The sequence below is a fragment of the Podarcis liolepis genome (assembly GCF_965112155.1).
Source record: "Podarcis liolepis genome assembly, chromosome: 13".
NCBI lineage: Eukaryota > Metazoa > Chordata > Lepidosauria > Squamata > Lacertidae > Podarcis > Podarcis liolepis.
The window spans coordinates 34918020-34939495 of NC_139573.1; the positions used below are offsets into that span (position 1 = coordinate 34918020).

At 46.9% G+C, this 21476-nt stretch overlaps 1 protein-coding gene and 1 long non-coding RNA gene across 3 annotated transcripts in view; one reads left to right on the forward strand and one right to left on the reverse strand.

Annotated features, from left to right (window-relative positions):
- Positions 1 to 6: 6 nt before the first annotated feature.
- Positions 7 to 12670, forward strand: LOC310690835. The gene is made up of 2 exons (XR_014518180.1): positions 7 to 11831; positions 11869 to 12670. It is a non-coding gene; the product is annotated as an uncharacterized lncRNA (long non-coding RNA).
- Positions 12281 to 21476, reverse strand: part of B4GALNT2 (beta-1,4-N-acetyl-galactosaminyltransferase 2 (SID blood group)) — a 31635-nt gene continuing 22439 nt past the window's right edge. For both annotated transcript variants that reach the window (XM_083469957.1, XM_083469956.1), the window contains exons 9-11: positions 20548 to 20688; positions 19092 to 19311; positions 12281 to 16015 (exon numbers count right to left, since the gene is read on the reverse strand). In XM_083469957.1, coding sequence (XP_083326083.1) covers positions 15804 to 16015; positions 19092 to 19311; positions 20548 to 20688 — 573 coding nt within the window. In that variant the 3' untranslated portion in view covers positions 12281 to 15803. The remainder of the gene's footprint in view (positions 16016 to 19091; positions 19312 to 20547; positions 20689 to 21476) is intronic.

Below are 21476 nucleotides of genomic sequence, written 5' to 3' on the forward strand. Positions count from 1 at the left end.
CTGACCCAGAAAACCTGAAAGCCGAGTGTGTCAGGGCAAATGGCTTCCTCCTTGATCTTAATTCGTATGTTTGAAATGGGTGACCCTGGGGACTTATATGGTGAAAACCTGTGCGTGTCTACTCAGTGGTAAGCCCCATTTAGTTCAATGGGACTTGCTCCTAGGTGTGCATGTGTAGGATAGCATTATCAAGGACCTTGAACCCCAGGATTAAATTACCACCCGCCCCGGGTACTGCTGTAGAAAACAAACCAATGTGTCTGAATCCCGCTCCCAGGGAAATGGAGGAGTCCAGTATGAACAAAAAACCCCATTATATTTGGATTTTGATCTGGGGGTTGGGAAGGGAGGGAAAACCGGGGGTGGGGTGGGGTTTAAAACCGAAACCAAAAGTAATGTTTTCTTGAGAATTGGAATGACTTAATTTTGGGGAGGGGGGAGGGAAATATCTTTTCTGCCACAGGAATGTCGAACGTCTCTATGAGGCGATACCAAATATAGACATCAGAAGAATGTAATGTGGTTACTGATCCCAGTCACTCTTACGCGAACTTTAAAAAGAAAGAGAGAGAAAAAAATGTGTTATACAAATATGAATACAATGGATTTGTGAGTATCTGTGAAGGACAGGAAACTGCCGGCCTGGCAGCCAGATTACCAAACAAAGTTTTGTCTCTGCGTTCAGTCAGGCACTTGATGGGTTCAATCTCGCTGTTCCCCTGAAGAAGACCCACCCAATCCCCACAGTGCTCCAGAGAGCTTCAAACTCAGGTGAATCCAGTGCTAATTTTCCTGCCATTTGGATTCAAAATGGATTTGCAGCAGTATCATCCAAAGTATGCTTCTGGGTGTGTTTACGTTCCCCTGTTAACCTAAAAGACCTGCAGGCCTGACTCCCCGCTGTGTAGAATAAGCCCTACCCACTCATGAGCTTCTAAGAAGGCTTAACTCCTGGTCCGTGTGCATAGGATTGGGACCTACACAGGTTTACATGCAAGCGAGTTCCACTCAAGTTCAGTTGCTCTTTCTTCTGAGTAAGTGTGCATGGGATTTCCATTCTTGTGGCACACCCGATGTTGCTTAGTCTTAAAAGAGCAGGGCGAGCTGCCACGTCGCCTTTGCGGAGGCAACTGGGGAAAGCAATGTACCAGTCTGCGTACAAATTAGTCGTTTCTTGCACATCTGTCATCCCCAGGGCAGTTCTAAGTAGTGTGCATGGACAACAAAACTAACCCAAGAGGAATCATTATGTGTCCAGGGCAGAGAGCAAACTATATGACTTTCTCACTTGGATGGAACACCATGCCCAAAGATCTCAATTCCATTCAGAGGCTGCTGCAATGGTCCTTTCAATCCGAATGTGCAAATTCTGGGGAAATCAAGATTTCTGGGTTTTAAGCTCTCTCAACTTGGGAATCAAATTGCATAGAAATAATTGAGATTTAGTCTAGAGGCATATTTGACCTGCTTTTTGAAGCTAACACCATGATCTTAAGCCAAGCACATTGACATCAGCATGGGTTTAGGGTCATGCTGGATCAGATTTTGCCGTCCCTGAAAGAAGGGCAGAGAAAAAGAGTTCTGTGGGGCAAAGCAATCTTTGCATTGCAATGGACATCTACATTAGCAGAGACAAGACTTCTGTTCTAATTTGACTCGCTGGATGGCCAGGTTTAACCAATACCTTTGGGACTGGGCCTGTTTGGATTGAGCAACAGCAGGCAAATCGAGTTCCAATGTGTTTTCCACGTTCCTAATGTTCGACTGACAACTTTGAATTTTAGATTGAAGCGGCTGCATGGATCTTGCTGTTTACACTGAAGCAATTTCTGTCCTTTTTTATGCCTTCCAACAAAGAGACGTGTGCAGGAAGGTCAGGCATTGCTGTGTGTTTTAAGGGAAAAGGATGGGGGAAATAGGAAAAAAAGAAAAATGAGAGGAAAATGTGGAGGGAAAAAAGCTACCTCAAGGTATGAAGTTACCTCAGCAATTGTTTTGTTTTTGGGCTTGCTGATATTTTATATAAAAGCTGATAGTCTTGAATATTTTATTTTTTTAATGAAAAGAGAAGTTAAGTTTCATAATTTCTTATGAGCCAGAAGTTGTTATGCAGGTCGGCAGTGTTATGAGCTCTCTATGGAGAACGACAGAGACTTCAGACGTAGCGGAAAAGATGGCAGATCTCTCTCCACCCCTAAAAACAACAGTTCGGTCTTTGCCTTACTCCGAGAATCAAATAGTAATTTTCAGCCCCTCAAAAATATGGCTGGTTTAGGATCTGCACCTTTTGATTACAGTGTCCAAATTGTTAAAATTTGTGTGATTAGACGCCACCCTCAAAAAGGCATATGTAAGAAAAACAAACACCAGACTGCAGTCGAGAGTCTCGTCCTGATTTAAATTCTCTTAATTTGGATGTTGGGGTGAGTTTACTTGATCAATGTAGGTGGTTGTAGCTCTGTGGTTGGTTACTTGGATTAAAGTTCAGGCCTGTTTATTCTCTCCGGATTTGGATATCAATGGTTTTTGCTGTTTGGCCTGCAAAAGGTGGGATTTCTCAGCCATGTTTTCCATCAGTAGGTGTTGCTGCTTGCACAGATAATGGCATTCTAGCAATAAAATGCAAAGAGAAGTCACTTGAAAACAGCTGGTCCAGGCGAGGGAGATGGTAGCTTCCCCAGCCTCATGGGACCAGACTGTGCTTAATTTATACAAGTGGCCAAGTGAGGAAACCACCAGAGACACCACACAATTGAGGGTCTTTGGTTGCATAAACTCAGCCTTCACTGCAGCAAAACCAGAGAAATCAAAATGGAGGTTTGAGTTAGTTGAAGATTATGATCAAGGAGCTACGCAGATCAGGAACAAAAGTTAAGAATCAGAACCCAACTCTTGACCTTGTAAACATTTGACCCTCTTTTCCGCTATGGTGCTGTGACATATTTTACAAAGATTACCTCAGTTTTACTGAGGAGAAGCAGGCCGTTATTTTTTTTAAGAAAAGAAAAAGAAATGGGAGCCAATTTTCGGTGTGGTTTTTGTACCTTCTCAAGGATGAAAAGCGCAACCCCAACTGACGTTATTTGAAAAGGTTTGTGGAGGGTGTTTTGTTTTTTTAAAGGAAGTTGCATTTGCTACTCTCCATTGCACTTGGAGCAGAAAGCCCTCTGAATGTGTAATTTTCATCTGTTGTAAATGAATTCATGAGAGGCCAGCTTGACACAGATACTTCTACCCAGAGGCTCCTTTACTCACATATAAACTGGGAATTCTGGGTTTTTGAGGGTTGCTGTATTGGGCTGCTCAATGTATCTTTGCTCTTAAAAAAAAAAGTAACTACCCTTTTCTGTAGAGATTATAGAGACTGAGAAGAACAGCTCCCAAATTTCCCAGCTTCTAGAATCATCAAGTAGTATCAGATTTTCCTTTCGACAACACATACAGCTAACCATATGGCTCTCTAATCTGCTTTTTTGACTGGAAAACTTTGATGTTAGCCCATGATCAATGTTATGGGGTGGTGGTTTTTTTCTTTTTCTTTTTTCTTTTGGCCCCTTTTATCAGCTTAGGAAAGTTGCAAGATGCTCTCTTGTTAGGAAAGGAAACCAGGAATGGTTTATAAAATTAGGAAGGGGGGGAGGAGAGTATTGTTTCAAATGCATCTTATCTATTCAGGGGCATTGCTAGATCCTTAAAAAATAGTACTTGGGCCATGCCACAAATTTGCATATGCTTAAATACGTAGAGATGCAAATTCAGGCCTACTTTTCAGAATGTAAGCAAAGAAAGGCGCTTTTAAAAGTTTTAAAAAGGAGGTGGGAGGGTCAGGGAATCTGGGGTGTTTTGCAAAAGACCTGGGGCAGAGGGGCCCCTCGGTCGCCCCCAATATCACCCCTGCATCTGTTCTCTTCCCTACAGAAGGTGGGTGGGTGGTAAATCACTTTCCTTCTTTTGAAAAATAAATCCCTCACTTCTCTGCTTTTAATACAGACTTGCATAGACCAGTTTTTAATGATTATTATTCAGACATCAGCCATGACGAATAAAGTGGGTGTTTTGTTTGTCAACAGCAAGCAATTTTGGGTATTTGGTTCAAACTGCAATCTTAGGAGAGGTGGGGGACGCACACACACACCCCTCTCCCAACACTCTTAGAATCTAATTGTTGCTGTGTGCAGTTTTTTTAAAAAAATTCTAGACAAAATGGATAAATGTTTGTTCTGGGTGGGGTGGTTGCCATTTTCCAAATAGGCATAGAATTAACCATCAGAACCAGGCAGCTTCAACACCCTGGCTTTTGGGTGTTCAAATCATTGGCAATGCAGGGATCCTGTAAACTTCCATGATAGTTTTAACAGGCCGTGATTGGAAGATGGGAGCTTCTGTACGTGATGGGGCAGGGAGGGGCGCTGGGTCTGTTTTTAACTATCAAATGTAGATGATGACTAGATATTGCAGTGACGAGAGTTCTGTACAAAGCTGGTAAAATGTTAAGGTTTTTGCTTTCAGTAATTTGTTGCTTTTTTGTGGTTGTTCATGCACAGCCATTGGAGTCCGGTCGCACTATGTTGTGCCACTAAGGCCTGGCATTTATTTCCGCCACCAAATTGTGAGTTTTGCACAGAGTTTTGCCTCTCTTTCTTTAATGTCCACATTTGTCGTTTGGATTGCCTCGAACGCTTTTGAAATTTTTGTTCGATGACTTAACAGCTCCCAGTTTTACAGCTTCTGGGAAGCAGAATCCACCGCAAATTTCTAACATACTAGGACTGTGTTCGTGGCTTCAGTTGAGATGAGAATTTGACATTGGACCTGGCGCCTATTTGCTGTTTCGATCTGCCTGTTCCCGCCCTTCTTCCCCCAGGACCTCAAGTTGATTCCTTCCTCCTGCTACAATCATTTTTAATTTCAAAAATGGGGCTGAGATTGCCGTAACGGGGTACTGAGGGTTCTGAGTTCTCCCCCAAGTACTAACTCCAGCTTTACCTCAAACTCTGATTGGTAAACAGCCAGGAAAGTGCTGAAAATCCCACTGGCTTCTCTTAAAAATAAATTAAAAAAATGTTTGAACAAGCTCTCTGACAGAAAGAGTGCTGGGAATATAGGACCACTCAGCCATTTCCCACCCATTGTCAAAAGTTAAATATGGGTTTAACATGATTGTGTAACGTGAGTAGCTTGGGAAACCACTTTTATTTTTGCTTATTTGTTTCTTTCTAACCATTGAGGGGTCTGAAAATGGCTCGGAGACAGTATGCAGAAAATCTGTAACACGTTTTCTGTGTGGCAAAAGCCTACTTGGCAAGCCAAGGAAAAGCGACTCCTTTCTAAAAGGGAGGGAACGAAAAATTATTTTTGCTGGTTACGTTAATACCTCAGCCTATCACTGTGAGCTTAACCTGGAAAGCTAGGTGCATTGGGACTCCACAAGAGCACGGTTTGACCCGTTCGCTGCCATTTTAATTGTAGTTTAGTGTGCATCCTATTTTGCCCCAAGAGTGAGGGTGAAGGCATCCCCTGCTTGTTCAGTGCTGCTATGCCATCTTGGCTATGCATAACAAGAAGCAGGGCATTTAGTATGCTGAAGTCCTTCTGAACTTGATAGGAAGCAAGTATATTTTCAAAGTCCGATGGGCATAACCAACAGACCCTGAAGAGAGTAGGAAATGTCGTCCTTAGCTCAACACAACTGCAAATCCAAGCCAACGTAACTGTCATGGTTCCCTCTCCCAGCCCATTGCACCCTGGGAAGTGTAGTTATTTGAGGAGCCTAGAGAACTCTTAATCATAGAGCTCTCAGCTCCACCAGAAAACGTTGGAGATGAGGATGATGCTTTTAAACAGGCACAGAACCCTGCAGTTTGTTAACAGATGCTGAGCATTGATAGGAGACCCTTCTAAGACCCCAATTCCCAGAGTGGTTTAACACTCAACCTCTCTTCCCTGGGAACTCTGGGAATTGTAGGTTTGTGAAGAGTGTCAGGGTCTCCTAACCATGTTCAGCACCCTTAACAAACTACAGTTCTTGAAACATAAAGAGTGTGGATGAAGCCTTTCATATCTTCATCTAGCCTTGTGCAAATTAAGCTGGTATAAATACCTCACTCAGGCTGTGTTATGGGGAACTTGGAGGGCTCAGAAGAGGCCGACAAGATTTCCCAAAGGACGGCTTGATTGCTAATACCCACCTTACCTTGCACTGAGGTGGGGGGACCTGTGTTCTAAGATGCGCTCTCCGTTTAATGTGGGGCATTGATGCGGCCGTGCCTAGCAAGTATCCCCCGCAAATATAATATGCACCCGCTAGAATGTGCCCCAGCATCCTCTGCAATGTGCTGGGGTTCGGTGTCAGGCATGCCAGGATTGCTTGGCAAACTCAGACCTGTTCAGACACCCTAGCCTTTGCACAATGGTGGGAGAACATCCTTACTAGCCCCTTCCCCTCTGCCATATGCCCACCAGCTTCAGGGAGGGACCGATTGAGAAAGAACAAGCCTCCTCTTTTAGGATTTGACATAAATGGAATTCATTGGCAAGCTGGTTTGGTTTTTCCGTACCTTTAAAGGCCGGCTGGAGAGGAGGAACGGGGTGGTGGAGAAACTTAAAGACTTCAGGGGCATAAATGACTTAGGGGTGATCAGGGCAGGGCAGGGCAGGGAGCTGTGAAAAGCAAATAACCCTATGACCATTGGAACTTCCACCCAGGCTATTTCTGGTGGTTGTTTTTAAAGCATGCATTTAAGCAGTGCCAGGAGGTCTGGAAGCCTTAACCTGAGAGTGTCCTTCCAGATTCTTAGCGAATATGTGGAATATTCACAGCCTACACTACAGTTAATATTAGGTTGGGGTTTCCATGTGGAATTCTAAAGGTAGTGGGGTGCAGTGGAACTGTTAACGGCTAATATGTTTTGGAAAATTGACTTTGTGCTCACACTTTGGTTCTCCTAGGACCAAATCTGGAATGTTTTTAAATGGAATCTGGTCCAAGGGCCAGATTACTTTCTTCTTTTTTCATTTTTTTTTCTTATATGCCTTCTGAAGATTTCTCAAGGTATCCCGAGTCTTAGGTCACCCAGAAGTACTGGCATATCCAAAAACGGTTGCTTAACTTGCTTTAGAATTAAAAAACAAGGCTTTGGAATCCAGACCCATAGCCGTGAAGAGGAATTAGACTCGGGTGGTCATAAGGATCCCAGAGTTATTCATCTGACCTGGCTTTTTTCTTTTTGAAAGATGGGAACAAAACAAGGTCTTTCTTTTTTAAAAGATGTGTGCCAGATATGAATTTGGCTTTTCAAAAAGTTTTTGAAATTGAAGAGGCTCTGTCATAACCTTATTACTTGGAGGATACAGAGGTGTTAATAGCTATGAAATTTACACATGCATATACTACCTCAAAGTTCACAGTAAGATACGAATTCTAGAAGAGAGAGAGAGTGTGTGTGTGTGTGAGTGAGAGAGAGAGAGAGAGAGAGAGAGAGAGAGAATTATCCACACTCTGAGGCTGTTTCCCTACATAAGCCTTGAAGAAGATGGAAAAAAGAATCCTAGGATTGTTTGGCTACCACCATTCCCCCTTAAATTGGGACAGCTACCTCAAGGAAGAGTAGTAAAGATAACTTATGCAGTGGATTGGTGGCTTCTCTTAATTTTTGCCATAGCTGCACCGCAAACTCTTACCCTTCGCTTTAGTTCTGGTGCAGTGGGATCCAGTAAAACTGGCTTAGTGGCAGTGTCTGGCCAAAATACAGCAGGAGCCCAAAAGCTCACGAGGATGTCACCTGTGAATTCTGCTCTCTTTCTCAAGAACTTTGTAAGTTCTGCAACAAGGAAACTCCTGTGGTGCAAGCCGAAACTCCAGTTTTCACGACCGACATGTGTTATTCTGAAAATCGGCAACATTAGCCATAGCTGCTCAGAGATTACCTTCCACTTAATCCCGTGGCAGCTGGCATTGCTTGGCATGGATTTGAGGGGCAGGGTATATAGAAACATAGGAAGCTGCCTTACACCAAGTAAGGCCAATGGTTCATCTAGGTCAGAATTATCTACAACACTGACAGGTAGCAGTTCTTCAGGGTTGCAGGCAGGAGTCTTACCTGGAGATGCCAGAGATTATACCTGGGGCTTCCTGTATGCAAGACGCAGGCTACATCCATCCTGGGACAGGGGCTTCGAGTTTTAAGGACCTGTGCCTTTGTTCTGTCCTTTCCTTGAGTCTCAAACTTGGGTCTTGAGCTGGTTTTGGACTACAACTCCCATCATCTCTAGCTAGCAGATCCGGTGGTCAGGGATGATGGGAATTGTAGTAAAAAAAAAAACAAAAAAACAACTGGCGACCCAAGCTTGGAAAACACTGCTCTCTAGACCATAACAGACCCCTCTTATTTCACAGTTGAATTGATTCACATGCCAGAAGCACATGCAGGCATGATCTCTGTTGCTTTTCATTGAAAGGCTCTCCAGTCTGCTCAGTCTGTTACATAGTTCAGTTACAACATCAGTGGGAATAAGCCGGTCACTAGCAGCTGACGTTTCCAAGCCATGTGCTATGATAATGTTAATAAACAGAGACACCCCACCCCAGCCTCCTGTTTGAACCAGAGAGTTTTTCTAATAGCTTCAAGAAGCAACAAGCTGGATCCTGCTGCACCAAACCTGGAGAAGAGGGAGGAAGCCATTACCCCTTTATCTGTAGCTCCCCCCCAGAAGAACTCGGAAACATGAAGACATTACTGTACAGATCTTGACTTAAGTTCCTTGGGAAGACAGGTTGGAAATGCATAGGGGTCAGTGTTGGTGCATCCTGTTTTTCAGCCCAGGAACAACAACTGAAAATGCAAACAAGCTGGATAGCTTAGTCCAAGGCGTTGTGCCAACTGGAATTTTCTGTAATAAGGCCACGTTGGATGAGAGGGATCATCTGCCAGCAGCTGCATGGAAGGTCCGTTCAGATGAAAGAGTTTGACTTGCACACAGCCAGCTGAAAATTGACCCAGGAGTTCTTCTGTAGTAGTTCTATACTGAACAGAACTAGTGGGAGGCAAGACGTTTGGCCATGTCTTGTGATAGCAGGGAAGATTCAGATAAGGTGGACGTAGGCCATATTTTACTCATCAGTAGCTTAAATCACTGTGTGCATGTGAGCCACAGAGGAAGCTGAACATTCAAGTGACGTTTTAGCAAGCATCCGTAGTAAGAATGAATGCAAGTGGTGTCTCTTATGCGGGAGAGTACAAACAAACCCTGCAGCATTCAGCTTAAACATGTTGGAAGCTGATTGTAAGAATCTGCAAAGGGTGAGAATCACTTGCTTTCTAATAGGCAAAATACGATGGTACATCCCCATTTGTTCCGTTCACACCCTGGCTTAAATTTTGGCTACACAACCCTCTTGAAAATAATAATAATACAGTGTTAGTCTTCTCACTCCTTTAAATCTGTATTTGAATCCTGCGTCTTTGTCATCGGTTACAGAATCTTTTTACCCGTTTGACTTTTTGAAAGCTAAATTATCTCCCTTGGTTTGCGGTTGGGTGTACAGGCAACAGAGGGCAGCCGTGTCAGGCAAGGATCGATTTGATACAAGTGGCATTCAAAACATGAAGCGCATCTAGCTGGAATGGCAGTGACGGTAAACTAAGTAGTAGTTATGGGGAGAGTGTCAGAGAGAAGGTAAGATTCCTGTCACTGGTCCCTGCCTACAATATATAGCATTCCACCCGCCCCCCCAAAAAGGCATGTGCTATTTGATGGAATGACTGGTTTACACAATTTTCAGGGAAACTAGCATCTTTTGGGCATTTTGTTGCCTACATACAAGATAACAACCATTTGGTGCAGGTGTCTGGTTTAAACTACGCAACTATTAGATATCCTGAAGCGGCGGCGGGGGAGGGACGGAGGGACCCACTTATTCCTTCAAAATACCCTTATACTGAATATAATAAGCTGGCCTAGCCTTATCTGCCTCCCAAGGGTGGTGCAATGGCCAAACAGAGCAGGTCATGGAACAATACCTTCCGCTTCTTTGATTCTGTAATCGCAAAGGGAATACAGAATTAATTTCCTGGCTGTGCCTATAGAAATGGAACTCTCTCAACCAGGATTTAGCTGTCCGGAAATCTAAACAGTTGCCCTGTGCTAGAGTGGCAGAATCAAAGAGTGCCTAATATGTAGGGTGGAGAATTTGAGGTTGTGTGTGCATTTTTAGTTGGTGGTATGAGTACCGCGCTCACCCACTGAACACCGGCAGCACCCATTTTAGATATAAAATCCTACTTGCACCTGTGGGTGCCGTTAGCCAGATCAGGGTCTGCTGTCTGCTTCCAAAAAGCAGAAACTTGGATGGACCAGCTTGAGTCTAGCCCTAGCACCACTGCTTTAAAACAGCGGTGCCTGAGTAGTAAAAGAGTTCCGTAGGACTCGAAAGCTCACTTCTAGCCTTTCAAATGCCTGCCCTGGTCCAGCATTTCTCCAGCAATAGGAATCCTAAGTCACGGCTTCCTTAAATCTGACACTCTCCCTTTTAATCAGGGTGATTCCGTGCACTGCATGTACATGATGGAAGAGGGAAAAGACACCCCCCCCCAGACCAGCCTGTGCCTTGGCTTAGTTCAGGTTGGGTGCCACCCCCCCCCCACCTCCCCAAGCCTCTCAGCCAGCGTTATCAAGCAGCACCCCAAAGTGCCTGTTTGAGCTGCATGTCATGCCAGCCTAAAGGGCATGACGACCATATATACATATAATATGAATGAATATAACCAATTCATGTTTGTTTATCTACCTCTTAGCACCAATAGATTAAAAATAAAATAAAAGTAAATAGGGTAGTGGATAATACAACATGCTGTGTAGTGTAGGGAGAAAAATACTTCTGTTTTTTTTCCAAAGAAATAATTGTTCTGCTTAATAAATGAATGAACTAGAAATGACGGGCGCTCTCTGCATTTTAAAGCAGACTTGGGGGAATTTGTAGAGGGCTGTGGAATGATGGGCTAGAGGCAAGGTGTGTTTGCAGATAAAAGATGCTTGGTGCGGCCGACATGTTTCCGCAACGGGCGCATCGCAGAGCAAGCCGCAGTCTTGATTCCTGCTACGGAATCACTGGGACAAGTCGCTGGCCCAGCTCCAAAGAACAACGGGGGCAGGGTGTGGGGCGTGTTCAAGCTGTGTGTGTGTGCGCACGCCCAGGAACATCAGGAGTGAGCAGGGTAGGCGCATACAGGAAACCACCAAGTCTGTGGCTTCTACAGGTTAGATTGCGTTTATTGCTGGGACAGAGAATCGCGGCTGCTCGGGCATCAGTCTGCAAAATGGCGGCAAAATAATCCCTTGGCGCTTTGCTGTGAGGGAGGGTAAAGGCAACAGAGACTGGGAAGCAGTTTTTCTATTGAGGAACTAATTCACAGCCACAAGCTATTTTGACAACGATGCTCTCTGGGCAGCTGCTGGTGTTCCACCAAGGCTGCATTGCCCAACTCCCCTCTACAAGTCAATTAACCCTGGTTTTTAAAGTGTGTGTTAGTTTGTAAGAGCCCCGCAACCTCAACTGTTTCGTCCCCCCTTTTATGACTTTGTTTTAAATGCACCACCTGATTACTTGTTTCTCCTCTTTCCTAACAAAACCCCATCGTAAGTCCCCACTCCCATTTTCTTTCCACGGTCTTGGCGTAAGCGCTGACAAGAGTTGAGACAGCTATCCAGCAGTGATTGATTGAATTGTGCCTTAGATCCACAAGTGCATAGTCTTTTGCAAATCTTTTCCTCGTTTGAGGGTACTGAACACACACACACACACCAACAACAACCTCACTAGATCTGTGTCAATGGTTAATTGAAATAACTTGAACTGGGGGGTGGGGGTAGGAAGGACGCGTAAGAATTGTTTTGTTGGATGAGAGTCCATAAGTCCAGCTTTAGGCTAGCAGTCTTGATTCCAACAGTAACAACTTAGATGGCTCTGGGAAGATCGGAGTGAGAAATGACAAGTCATTTTCTAGCCACCTGTCGTTTTGCCACCAGCATCAGAAATACTGCCTCTGAACATGGAAGGGTTAGTTTAGTTAACCTGGTAAATGTCTCTAATCTTTCTTTGAAGCCATCTCAGGTGTGAAAAAAAGCAAGAAGTTTACTTCTTTCAGTTACTTTGCGGGAGACCTTGTATTAAAGCTATTTTGCTACTTGGGTGTAGGTCCCAATTCCTTCAGAGCAATCGGTTGTTAAAACGATTTTATGACAAGTCACATGTATATGCAACGAGGTTATGTGAATTTGGGGGGGGGGATCTGTTTGCCGTACAATATTATAATGGCATGTAAAAAAAACAACAACAGCGTCCACTGTTTTTCCTTTTTTATTCTAAGCCATTGAAATCATCACAAATTCAGACTAAATCTGAAAGGCTGTGCTCTTAACAATTGTTTTCCTCCCTTTTGGTCAACTGTATTAAAAAAAAAAGTTTTTTTGTTTTTTTAATCTTTTCTCTCTTTCAATTCCCCTTTCTGTTCTTAGACTCCTTGTCTATTGCATGAAGCAGGTTAGTTGGCTCACATCCAAAGTTGCGACTACAGATGGACTGCGAGCTCCATTTTTACTTCCAGCTTGGTTATTGCCACAAACTGCTTTACTCCACTGTTTCATTTTTTTTAATAAAACGGAAAAAATATATTTTAATTTGTGCCCTGATTTAATATTCAAATCATTATTAATGGTGCTTTTCATGCGCTTTCATCCTTACAACATCCCTGTAAGGTAGGGTGGGGAAACTTTTCCAGACCAAGGGCATCTCTGAACATACTTTCCCTGAGTTTGATGGGGAACCGCAACCGACAAACCATGGCTGCATGCAAAATGCCTAGCCCAATTTAGCAGCTACAACCCTACGCGATTAGAGCCAGTAAATCACTTTGGGAATAGGGAGTGAAGTTCTGACTTCAATATTCCTCTTCCCCTGCAAAAAAAAAAAAAAAAGTTGACCAGGGTATTATCACTGACCACCTCTGACTAGGGCTACAGTTCCATTGGCTGATCTTCTCAACCATGGTTCAGTTGAGTCTGTTCCAATCACCCCATAAAAGGTATGCCTCTCTTTTTTTGTCGGGTTAGAACATTTCAGACAAAGCATCCCAAAGACCATTCTTGGGAGCAAGTCTGCAAATAGAAGATTGTTCGGGACCAGCGTCCCTCGCTCCAGGCCTGCTGCAGCTGGCTAGCCACCGCCCTCCCAATCGCCTTGCACAGGAAGGGAATAATACGAGACAGCTCAGTAATATTTCTAAAGGCTCTGGAGTCAGGAGGGCGACTCCAAGTTGGGCCTTCTCACCACCCCTTTCAAGGCAGTGAGCAAAACTCCTGTAATGAGGCATTAACCACTCTCCCTGCACCCACTGAGTCAATCCCTTCCTACTAGATTTTATCAACCATGATGGGCTGAGTTCAAGAGGGAATGCACTCAGCCTCATGGCCACAGGTATCCTGTCCATGCCATCATCCCCTGGAATTGGTCCCCCAACAATGCTGCTCATGGGATCTCTCAACAGACCTGGACTAACTGGCATGAGTGAGTTTTTTGCCCTCAAAAGTACCTTGCAGATTTTTCACAGCAGGCTACTGAGTGGTCTATTGCAAATGAAGAGGTACCAACCAATTTAACAGTCTCTAGACAGCTCTGTTGAGCGATTCACTCAGGAAGCAACAGGGGGCTGAGATACATATATGCTCTTTGCCACAGGCACGTGAAAGGTGAGGCTGTGTACTTGCACCTCTATGTGGTCGTATTCAAGCCACGACTTGTACCACCTGTGCTCCAGTTGTTGTCTAGCTTGCTTCATTGCCCAGAGGGCCTCAGAAAACCACAAATTCCTGAATTACTTGTGGTCAGACAGGGAGCTTCGGCGTGATTGTGCCAATGGCCTTCTCTCCATCTCAGTATTCCACTGTGAAACGAGTGCCTTGACAGGAGCACCAGTCATACTGCCTGGAAAATTCCCCCAAAGCATTCAGGACTCTGTCTCCAACTTAACTGGTCCTACAGACCTGGGGGTGGGGGCAATCACAGCCAGGCCAATCCACAACATAAAGCAATCTGCCCATGTGAAAATAGGGTGATGGCTGCCCACTCACCAGATCCTTGCCAGTCCCCTATGTGGCAAAAACAGACCCAGGGTATATAACCTATGACATACGTCAGGTGCACGTACTGAAACAGCTCCATGGTTGTCATGGAAAGCCATGAAGTCCAGAACCAACACCAAACCAGAGATTGACCTCAAGAGAGGGAGGTGGTTGGGCAGCAGGATAGTGCAGATAAGATCCCCGTTGTGCCAGACACCAAGTACAAATGTTCACATTGAGTTCCCTGAGGGACTAGCCTTGTGTTGGGAATGTCAGGGCTTCTGGATGACAGCTGTGTGTCACCTTGTCCCTCTGACCTTGACTGATACTGCACAAAATACCCAGGTGGACAAAGCTGGGTAGGGTCAGCCGCCGCTACCTGCTGGGTCTCCGTAACACGCACCAGGTAGACCAGGTAGATCATGGCTGAGTTCTTTTCTGGACTCACCCGGTGTAAGCCAATAGTGTCACCAGGTCAGCATAGGTACTAAAGTCAACTGAACAGCTGAACAGGGACAACTAACATCAAGAGTCTGGCTTCCCACTCTCCTATGACGATGTCGCCTACTGCCCTTTCCATAGCTCTCTTCCCCAAGACCACTGGATCTTCCCTACCTGTTCCCTCTGACCCAGACTTGTCTTTTGTTTGCTGTGTTCGGTTTTCTCCACTCCCAACGCAACTGCTCAACTCCACCAAAGGAGAACCAAAGCTCTTCCCACCCTCTCCAGTTAGGAGTTACGGGAGGGACAAAATAATAGTATCCTACTCTGTGGGAGGATACTGTGCCCCAAGTGCAAGTGAACAACTGCCCTGTGAAAAGTGCAAAAGGGCCTAACTACCTCAAAGTTCACTCCAAACTAGCTCCTTACCCCTCCTTAGCCAAGAACCTTCCCACTTGCACCAGGGGCTTGACTGTCACTCAGAACCCATATGCAGCCTCAAACTCCATTCCACCTTCTATCATTAAGGCTGTCTATCACAAAAATGTACCACGGGTTCTTGTTCCTGCCCCTTGTCTCCCCAAAGGAGTGGTTCCCTTTGGTGTCTCCCCTTTGGGGTTGTCCCCACTGGAGTCGGCCCACCGCTGACTCCCTTTTTTAATCTCTTTCAAGCCAGTTAGCTGATAATTATGCTCTGAGGATCAGGGGCTTGCACTCACTCCCTTCAACACAGCCTCCTCCTGTTGCATAAAAAAGATCAGAAAAAGCAACCTGAAATAAAAACCAGAGTGGAAAGGAAAGATGGGTCAGCATTCACAGGTTTGCTTCATGGTTTTAGCTGGCTTTAAAAACAGCCAGGGTTAAAGTCCGTAGAGAAATTAAATTCCACTTTAGCACAGCATACAACTTTCCATATACTGCCTTTAACACAGAGCAGATAACAAAAATGGCCGCCGTCTCACCACACAGGCGTCTCGGTGGAAGAAGAGTGTGTTTGTGGCAATCCATGGCACTTTAAATACGCATTTCACAGTAGGGTCCTGTTGCGAGAAACCCCCCAACCGGGAAGTCCCACAAAAGATGATATTAAGCAAGAGCTCTGGTTTTCAGTCAGTGGCTTTTGGCCGCTTTTGTGGCTCCAGTCAGTTGCTTGTTCCAAGATAATCAAGAGTCCCTTCAGGTGAGCCGATTGCACTTGAAAGATGCCCTCTAGGGGATTCAGGAGCAGTAGAGTTGAAATACGGCAGTCAAGCCTTTGTGTAGCATTTCATCCTGTTCTTAAAGTAATGTAAAGCCAGTTTGAACCGGACCTGCTCCTGAGTATTGGCCCGGAATCTGCCGTAAGTCTTCTCGACGTCAGCCTCTCGTGTGTTTTTCGCACTGCCGTGTGGCTGGTGACCGACGACAACATGATTGCAGGAGCCGACTCGCAAAATCCCCAGTCCATCCATAAAATATTCTGAAGGGAAGATTGGGGCGAGAGAAGTCAGTGGACTAGGGTTAGGAAACCTCTGAGCCTCCAGCTCTTGCTGGACTACAACTCCTCCCATCATCCCTGACTGGCTGACTTCGGCTGACATGAGTTGGAGTCCAGCAACACTGGGGGGGGGGCAGTCACAGGCTCCCCATCCCTGCAGTAAGTAAATCACTTAGACGACATACTTTTGAATAAGAGACCTCCGTTCATACTTGTTCTCTGCATGTCGGAAGCACATGGAGCAGGGCCGCAACTCCTGGCCAACCTACACATTAAACGTAGATGTCTCAAACATGAACTCTACAGCTGAGCAGCTGCCCTCACCTCCATGCAATCTGCTCCCCTGATCACACAGAGGTCTTGGCCACGTGGCTACTACCCTTCCCACAGACATCTGGTTTGCTCCTGTGTGAACTTGATTCTGGATTATCATTAGATGGGCCTTTGGCCTAATCCAGTAGGCTTTTCTAAAATTCTTATGATGGCCATGCCAAGAGCAGAGGGCATTGTGCAGACTACCCCCTTTCAGATGCCTGTGTATTAGGGAGTGTGGGTGACCACCGGGATAAGATAACTTAGCAAGCCAGCCTTCTCAAAGGCTTTCAAAGCAGAGGCTCAACAGTAATCTCTTGGGGGTGTTTTCATTCTGGGCTTGATGGCCTACACCCCCCCCTCCAACTATATGATTCTATGAAAAGGAAGACAGGAAACTCAATTTGCAATGCTCATTCTGACCTCACCCGGAAAATTAGCTTCTGAAAAAGACAGGGTTTCAAACAGGTGTGAGGCTTCTAGCCTGGGCGCAAGTCTCATTTTTGACCCATGGGGCCTTTCCTCTCCAAACCACACCCACCTGCCCCTACGCCATGGGGGACCAGTGACATAGCATGGGTTGCCAGTGCCGGGGGGTGGGTGGGAGGTAGGGAAACAGACGGAGTACCCATGCACATCCAACTGCCTAATGGCGCCCACATCACCCAGGAGATTGCAGCCACAGAGATGCGAAAAGAAGAGTCGATCCCTTAACTGGAGAGGTCACTTCCTGGTTCGTATGGAGAAGCTACTTTTAAACAGAGTCCAGCAATGGAAGCAAGCAGTGTATTGAGGCAGCACCGGGTTGAAATTTTGTGCCCAGGGCAACTGCCCCTCTGCCCCCCCCCCAAACTATGCCACTATAAGGTGACGTCAGGTAGAGACCTACTTACTTTCCGCTGGTAAAAGGTGAAGAACCCCTGGATCGTTAAGTCCAGTCAAAAGGGACTATGGGGTTGTGGCGCTCATCTCACTTCAGGCTGAAGGAGCCGGCGTTTGTCCACAGACAGCTTTCTGGGTCGTGTGGCCAGCATGACTAAACCGCTTCTGGAGCAATGGGACACTGTGACGGAAACCAGAGCGCATGGAAACGCCGTTTACCTTCCCGCCGCAGTGGTACCTATTTATCTACTTGAACTGGTGTGCTTTCAAACTGCTAAGTTGGCAGGAACTGGGACAGAGCAATGGGAGCTCACCCCGTCGCAGGCGGGGATTCGAACCGGCGACCTTCTGATTGGCAAGCCCAAGAGGCTTGGTGCTTTAGACCAGTGTTTCCCAACCACTGTTCCGTGGCACACTAGTGTGCCGCGAGATGTTGCCTGGTGTGCCGCGGGAAAAATTAAAAAATTCGAAAGATTTTTTTTTTTAAAGTCAAATTTTCGATTGGGGCGCCGTCACTAGATGACCCCTGGGGTTCCCTCCCTCCCTCCCGCTCTGCGCCTCCCTCCTCCTCCTCCTCCGGGGAGGCCCTTCCTGGCTCTCGGCCAAGGCTTGGCGGCTGCCACTCACTCACTCGCTCGCCCACCCGTCCCTCCATCCCTGCACCCGGCCTCTCCCCCTCCGTCCCCAGCGCGGGGGCTGCCGGGATCCGTAGTCCCCTCGCCCTTGGGCTCCGCGCCCGCGCAGGGTGCGCGAACTACGTTTCCCAGCGTGGCCTGGTGGGCCGGGCGTTTTGTTTGAAGCGCTCTTCTCCCGGCCATGGAATGAGCGCGGCGGCGGCGGCCGGGCGGGCAGGGGCTCTTCCGCGCAGACCCCGCGCAGCCTGCCTGCGCCCCCGCGGAGGCGGAGCGGCGGAGGCGGAGGCTGCCCCCCAGGTAGGGCTGCGTCGGGGGGGGGGGGTTATTTTTGCAATGCTGCATCCGCGCCGGAGGGGACGCATCGGACCGCGGGGAGACACCTTGGCGGGCGTGCAAGGCAATGCATGCGTGCAGGCGTTGCATGGAGTGCAGTGCAATGCAATGGCAACGCGGCGCCCTGCATGCAAGCATGCAACTTCCACCGGCGCTCCGGACTTGGCAGGTGAGGGGGGTCCCCAGTGGGCGGCAGAGAGAGCCGGGAGGGCGAAGGGGAGCCGGGGGGGAGCAGCGCTGCTCCCCGAGCCGAGCCCGGGGGGAAACTTCGGCGTCGTTGCGCCGGGTGTTGGAAGCGGAGGCTGGCGGGGGCCCCTCACCTGCAAAACCTGGTCGCCTCTCATATATTTCGTGCATTGCATTCATCGCCCGCTTTCTCCTCCAAGGAGCTCCTGGGGGCGCGCGTGGTTCTCCCCGTGTTATCCTCGCAACAACAGCCCTGCGAGGTGGGTCAGGTGAGTGGCCCAAGGGAGCACCCAGGGATTGTCCTGGCCAGGTGGGGTGATTTGAACCCTGCTCTCTGCCCGGTCTTCATCCTCATTTAGCCCCCACATGTGCATGACTGTGCATGATTGAGGTTTTCCCCCCTCGTCTTGGCTATGGTGTGAGTCTGTGCTGTTAATTAATGGGGCTCTGCCTTTGGAGAAGATGAGCCAGCCCTCAAGGAGGTGATTATGTAATTTGCTAGCAATTCATGTCCCTCCCGGCGTGTCGCTGCGCGCTGACGTCACGGGGCTGTAATGGTGGTGTGCCTCGAGATTTTTTTCATGAAACAAGTGTGCCTTTGCCCAAAAAAGGTTGGGAAACACTGCTTTAGACCACAGCGGCACCAGGGACAATGTTAGCACTATATATAATCTGGAGGTTTGTGGAGTGGGTGGGGCATGTGACCTTACCTGAGTGAGCCACCCTTTGCAGCTTAGGGTCAAACCCAACACGCCTGCTCTCCTCAGTACGAGCGAGGAAGAAGTTGACTACGCCGCTGGCGACCACACAATTGGGAAAGCCTTTCAAGCGGTGGTAAGAGCCATATCGGATGTGCAGACAACTGCTGTCCTCTCCTTCCTCATAGATGACCTTAAACTTGTAGTCATTGCCACCAACGCTGCCTCCGACCTATAAACCACACAGGCACCTATCAGCACTTGACAGACTTCACCATGATACTGCTGCCATTGAAACGCCAAGTCCTTTCCACAGCAGGGTTGGGGAAGCTGTAGATATTGTTGGGCTCCAACTCCCCTATCCCTGACCACTGGCCATGCTGGATGGAGGTGGAGTCTAGCAATATTTGGAGGTCCAACACTTCCCCATCCCTGGACTAAAGGATGCACCCAACTAATTGGACAGCTGGTTACATATTAAAACTGGCAATTATTTCTAGAAGAAGAATCTGGACCAGGGGTCTGCAACCTTTAAGACAAAAAGAGCCACTTGGACCCATTTCCGAAGGAAAAAAAACCTGGGAGCCGCAAAACCATTGCGACATTTAAAACAAATATATCTCCAGAGCCGCGATCTGACAGCGGGCGGGAAGGTGACGTCGGGACTAACGCACGCACTGCCCCCATGCGACGTCACAGCAAGTACAGCGCCTGCCACAGTGGGGAGTGTCGGGGCGCACAATGCGCCTCCTCCCCTCGCTAGTATCCGCCCCGGAGCAGCGGTAAAGGTGTAAAAGAGCCACATGCGGCTCCGGAGCCGCGGGTTGCAGACCCCTGATCTGGACAGACTACAGATGGAAGGATATTCTCACATGGAGTCTTCAAAGATGATGCTTGCATGTGACACGTGGATGCAATGTCCGAAAACGAAAAATGCTTCCGAACGGCCATTTTCTTAACCACATGCAAATTTATACAGATTTTGCTGAGCAGTTAAATGCATGCAGATAATTGGCCTGCAATCTTACACATTCTTACCAGACCTACTGAGCACAGTGGAACTTGCTTCTGAGTAAACATGCACAGGATTGTGGTGTAAGATTTCTTCAACTAGGTTACAGCTGCAACCTAAAAGCACAGCCTCCTTACATGCTATTGAATCTGTTAGAGCAGTGTTTCCCAAACGTGGGTCTCGAGCTGTTTTTCGCACTACAATTCCCATCACCCCCGACCACTGGTCTTGCTAGCTAGGGATGATGGGAGTTGTAGTCCAAAAACAGCTTGAGACCCAAGTTTGGGAAACACTGTGTTAAATGGGACCCAAAAGTTGTTAGGAGCAACCGTTCGTTAACCTCTCAGACCCATTCCAGTTGTGTGGCTTGTTCTAGGAATGCAGGAAAAATATCTACACTGGCCAGAGTTGGGTTGGGAGGCTAGTGGACAGACAGCATGGCAAAAAAATACATACCACATCCAAGTTGCTGTTCTCCAACACTTCCACTAGTTTCTCGATCTTGGTGTTTGCGGTGAACACGAAATCATCATCCACCCAGAGGTAGTATTTGGTCGTGACCTGAGAGATGGCCAGGTTCCTTCCTGCAAACCAGCCCTGAGGAAGTGAATCAGGAAGGAGTATCAGGCTATGTCAGTGGTGTGTTTTTGTAAGGGAGCTCTTTCCACAGCAGAATATCTGCCTCCACCCCCTGCATAAAATTCAGCCTGTCAGTTGGATGCTACACCTGATGTTTCCATATAAGGCTTTAGGACAGCCTTTCTTGGTGGCCTTCCCGAATATAACGGAAAAGTTAATAATAGATACAATAAACTGGAAGAAAAGGGATAAGTTGAATAAAAAGGGATGGACAACGGAAACCAGAAAAGGGCAGGGAGGAGTCAAGGGATTCTGAGAATCCTAAATGTAAAGGTAATTGATACATTTAAACTGAAATTTGTTATGTAAAATTTAATAAAAAATATTTTTATGTTTATTTTTAAAAGGGAATGAGACAGACTGGGGAATTGGGAATGCCAAAATCCAGGGAGAAAGGCAGGTGATAAATTTGAATGCATCCCTCCTTACACACACACAGCACACACAAACCCAGGTATCTGTCAGAGGAAAACAGTTCTGCTTGCTTGGAGTGAGACAATAAGCAGCGTGAGCCATTTTCATGGAAATCACAGGCAGGTCATCCAACCCCCCCAAGTATGTCTGAAACACTAAGCTTAGAACTAGACATATCCCCCCTAGATCCTAGAATGAACACGTTCACATTGCACTATGCCACTGATGTTGGAAGGCTTCAGAGCAGGGTTTCCGAAACTCCAGCTGTTCTGGACTACAGTTCCCACCATCCCTGACCACTGGGTCCTTTTAGCTGGAGACCAGAGGGACAT